The sequence below is a fragment of the Gossypium arboreum genome, chromosome 6 (genome assembly GCF_025698485.1).
Source record: "Gossypium arboreum isolate Shixiya-1 chromosome 6, ASM2569848v2, whole genome shotgun sequence".
Classification (NCBI taxonomy): Eukaryota; Viridiplantae; Streptophyta; class Magnoliopsida; order Malvales; family Malvaceae; genus Gossypium; species Gossypium arboreum.
In genome coordinates, this window is record NC_069075.1 from 42,115,666 (window position 1) to 42,120,666 (window position 5,001).

Consider the following 5,001-nt stretch of genomic DNA (forward strand, 5'->3'; position numbering starts at 1 on the left):
TTTTAAGGCTGTCACAGTCAAAATGACAAAAGATGTAAATGTTAGAGGTCAAATTTTCTTTATGTAGAAAATATAACACTTATAACAAGATTTATATACAATGTGTCAAAAAAAATGGTATGTTTGGAAAGCCACTCAGTAATTGAATTTGAGTGTAATTTATTCTAATTACACATGTGAACATATAATTCTTTAAACACAATTATAACAAAATATTTTAGCATTTGATACATTATTGATGAAAATTTTTAATTCCATAAGCAGAATTCATGTGAACCCCATTTGTTTGCTCAGATTTTGCCTATTATAGAGAGGTGGTTGTTATACACTTATAGTAATATGTTGTTATAGAGAGATAATCGTTGTAAGTTTATCCTAGATTTCATATTGTGAATCTCCATCAAATAAAGAAAGTAAGAATTATGTTAAAAAAGAAAGAAAGAAATTGAGAACCCAAATCAACAAGATTAAAAGATGTATAACAAATCATGTATTATTACATTTATGCATATTTTATTTTATATTTTCACATTATTAATTATAAAATTCATAAGTCTACCAAGTTCAATTAATCAATATGAATGATCAAATTAAATTAAATAATTTATCATGAGTTACTAAATTCAACTAATTAATTTATAAGTTTATGATATCCTAAATTTATAGTAGAATATTTAATTAGGGAGCCTAATAGTTTTTGAATTGACATATTTAATTTTTCTCATTAGAGATTATTTTCATATAATAAAACATGACATTTAATCATTTTATTGAAGTAATGTTTTAATTAATATCATTTTTATTCAATAGATGACAATGAATAGACTTGCTTATATAAAATACTATGATTTTACTTAAAATTTAGACCATATGTTATTATAGAAATTAATTTAATAAAGAGAGTACTTCATAACCATGAACGCTATTGTTATAGGGGGTTAAAATAAAATATAAAAACTTAATTCTTCTAGATTATAGCAAAATATTATTGTAAAGAGGGCTGACTATGATTTACAACATCCTAAAATGTATGTGAAAAAATAGCCCCAAAGTAATTAATAGGCTTCTATTAAGGTGACCAAATTACAATCGATAGGTGAAACTCTCAACAGTTTTAGGGTGGGTTTGGGGCGGTGGTGCAGTACGGTGCGATACGTTTAGCTTATTTTTGTCTTACGTTACAGTATCGCTACAGTATCTAATCTCACCGCCTCTACTATTTTTACACTAATCGCAACTAAATACACCGCTCATCGAAACTTACCCTCAATAAAATATTTACATGCAATGTGAAGGAGTGCCAAAAGCTGGTGAGGTCAGTAAATGAGATAAGCGTGAGTGGGTGAATCTTTCTGCTTCGTTAAAACCAGCGAGCATTTCGTGTTGTGTACCGCACCACCACAAATGAATATCTCCACCTCTTCTTTTTGGTATTCACCGCCATTCCTCTAATAAAGACTCACCCGCTCTTTAACTGCGTTGCAGTAAAAAATGTGTGAAAAACAAGTTGAACCATCACATCGCCTTACATTTACTCTGCTACATTTATGGTTTCAGTTTTTTAACCATTGTCTTACCTTCTCAATCAATACCGTCTAAAACCAAGTTGGCTAACCAATTGATCAATTTCCAGGTGTGAGTGGAACATTTGGGCTCAATTTCCAGACTCCAAACATAGGCGGCCAAAACCAAGTTGGCTAACCAATTGGCATTAAATGTGTGTACCCTACAAATGGTTAGGTCTCAACACATTGGGCCATGAAGTTTCTGAATTGGTAATGCCTAAAGAACCTGTCTCAACACTGTAGTTGATAAGATTGTGATGTTTGACAAACTAATACTATGTAAAAAAAAAAATCGTAATTATCAAGCCTTATATCAGAATATAGAACTGCCATAAAATGGAGACAGCGTTGAGTGTTGGCTAAAAGCCAAGCAAATAGTGACCCAACTTTCATCTATCGCTATCCCCTTTGTCCCACATGGTCAGGAGACAAGCTTGTTCTCCACTGTTCACATGTCATCTGGGTTTTCCCATATACAATGCTTCCAAATCATCTTATAAACTACACTTACTTTTATCATATAGAATCCCCATATTAACTAAAATAACTGCAATATCAAACAAGTATCTTATAGTTAAAATCTTATGTTAATGTACAGTGAAAACAAAAACAATCTAATAAAGAAACAAAAATTACATTCAAGAATGCCAGAGGCGGCTCAGAAAACTACGAAATCTATTGGTAGATAACTTTCTGACAAGTCTTTTGGCGTCAGAGACTTGTGCTTCTGCAAGTTTCTCTATGTATTTTAGGTAGCCAGAACTGGCTATTTTTCTTCTTCCACTGTTGCAACTTGTCAATGACACTAATATAGAGAGCAAGAGCTGTTTATTACCTGAAATTCCTTCCTCTTGATCAAGCAGTCTAAGAAGGAAGTGTATGTTTCTATCATCTGAAATAAATCTATTTCGATTTTTAGGGACTGAGACCAAACTGGAGAGTGCTTCAATTGCCCTTTCACGCACTTCACATGACTTAGCATCCAACAATTTGACAAGCTCTGCCATGAAACCAGCATCTCCCATTGTCTTTCTGGCCTCATCTGATGTCCCACAAAGCTTAAACGTCAACTTAAGTGCCAGTTCTTGAAGGGAAACTTCGCCATTGCGTAGGAAGAACAGTAAATGATCCGTGAATCCGTAATTCATCAAGGTGTTTATGCAGTTTTGTGAAGGGAAACATAGATTCTCTATTGCTCTCAATGCTACTTCTCTTGTTTTCGAAGAGGTTGATGACTTCGGATCCGAAATTCGTAGTAATGCACGAACTGATTCCTCCCCAGAAGCTAAGTTTTGAAGCAACTCCATTGAATTAATCAGCACGATTTCTTCTTTTGATCTTGTTAGCTTGATGAATGTTGCAATAGCACCTTCTTCGACCATAAACCTCTTAATCTCTTCAACACCAACAAGGTTTCTCAACACCCCACAAGCAAGACCAATTAGTTCCCCTCCAAAATCACCGCTTGAACATATTTTCAACAGTGCCGTCACCCCACCATGAGCTGAAACAGACCATGCATTGTCTGAATTTACAGTCAATGTCTGAAGACACCTAACAGCTCCTTCTTTGCCCAAATTACTGCCGGTTTCCAAAACCCGATTTAAAGGGCCAATAATCCCAGCTTCAACTAAAACCCCTTTATACAAATCAAACCCAGAGATTAAAGATACAATCTTTGAAGCTTCTTCTTGAATTTCCATCTCTGGTGAATCAAGAAAATCGACCAACAATTTCACAATGTCACTAACTTCAAGTGCTACAAGGTTCATGTACCTTTCATCTTCAGCCATAAGTTGATATAAATTCACCAAGGACTGCCTTTTCATTTCTATATCACCAATCTTCATCCTTGTCAACAAATCTCTTACATAGAACCTCATGTCATCTTTACAAGCACCAAAACCAGGCCTGGAAACAACGATGGCGAAACCATGGCTCAGAACCCCAGCAGTGTAAATCCCTGAAAGATTCTTTACATGGAGATCAAATTTTGCAACCATCACATCAAGATCACTTTGCATCAGGAGCTTTCCACTGTAAGAAAGATCCACACATCTTCTCCCGAGATCATAACACTCGTTTACAGTTGCCAAAATGGAAGGAACCACGTCAGAGAAGGCCGCTGCGTTTTCACTTGAATCACAGTTTCCAACAGCCATCAACCCAGAACTCATCTCTTCTAGCTTCTTTCGAATGAGTTGCCATTTAACATTAAAAACTTTGATAGAATGTGAAAGAGAAATCAAAGAAGATATAACCTGAACAGCCTGCTTGATACTAGATTTCATTGCACTGAAAGATTCTATTGAATTCTGGTGCTGCTTTTGCATTGGTTTCTCTTCTTCTCCCATTTTTTTTTTCCCTTTTTCTTCAAATTCAATGCTTGCTTTGAAGGAAGGAATCTAACACTGTCTAAGAAGAGAGAGAAAGAGGGCCACTGACTGCAGATATCTAATCTAAAGTTATCTTTTCATTTTGCAGCTGCAACTGAAATGGGGGTCTTTAATTTTACATTTAGAATAGAGGGCTGACCGTTTAGGTGGTGTAACAGTGACAAGAGGGTATAAATTTCTGCCATAATAACAAGGGTTAAAACTTAAAAGGGTGGCTGAAGCTCACAGCGTGAAAAGAACTGAGGAGGGAGATGGTTAAAAGGAAAAAGAAAAGTAGTGTATCTGATTCTGATCAGTGATAAAGGACTTGAAAGGTTTCATCTCTTTATTGACGGTTGTATTTGTAGAACACTGTACATGCATGAATGGGGTTTTGCAGTGGGTTGCTGTGGGGGCACCTATCAACAATAAGGTTTCTTTAAAATCTCATCAGATCTCATGAACTTTCTATTTACTTTTCCACCGTTTCAATTTAATTGTATTGTAATATGTACAAGGTAAGAAAATGAATTTATGATAAAAATTTGAATTTTGATATAACGTAAATCAGCCTTAATTGGATTGTAATTCGTACGACGTAAGAAAATAAACCTTAATTCTTAATTAGTCAAATGTCATCATTTTTTGTCCATAATCAAATCAATCAACAAATCTTGTTGGCTCATCTTTCCCGCGTTAAATGTTAGTTTCTTTCTTCCATTATTTTTGGAGCAATTGCCCATATTTTTCTATAACTGCCCTAGATTTGATGAATATGTCAAAATAAAAGAAAAATTAAAGAAATAGGTTATTTTATAATATATTTAAAGAAATAAATTGATTTTTAAACACGACGTTTTTTTTTTTCTTTTCAAAATCTGCCAAATAGAAAGTGCAGTGATTTAAATCTAAATCTTTTACATATCACTCCAACTTAGATAAAGATGAAATGGTAGAATGAAAAAAATAAAAAGCATCTACTATTACATAAAAAACTTTATTTTAGATTTAAAAGATTCAATTAAGTTGTTTTGAATTTTCTTTATTCAATTGAGTCTTAA

At 33.8% G+C, this 5,001-nt stretch overlaps 1 protein-coding gene across 1 annotated transcript; it reads right to left on the bottom strand.

Annotated features, from left to right (window-relative positions):
• Window positions 1–2,099: 2,099 nt before the first annotated feature.
• Window positions 2,100–4,392, bottom strand: LOC108484736 (vacuolar protein 8-like). Its single transcript, XM_017788638.2, has one exon. It carries the CDS (start codon window positions 3,917–3,919, stop codon window positions 2,204–2,206), a length of 1,716 nt encoding a protein of 571 aa, XP_017644127.1. The 5' UTR covers window positions 3,920–4,392; the 3' UTR covers window positions 2,100–2,203.
• Window positions 4,393–5,001: the final 609 nt, after the last annotated feature.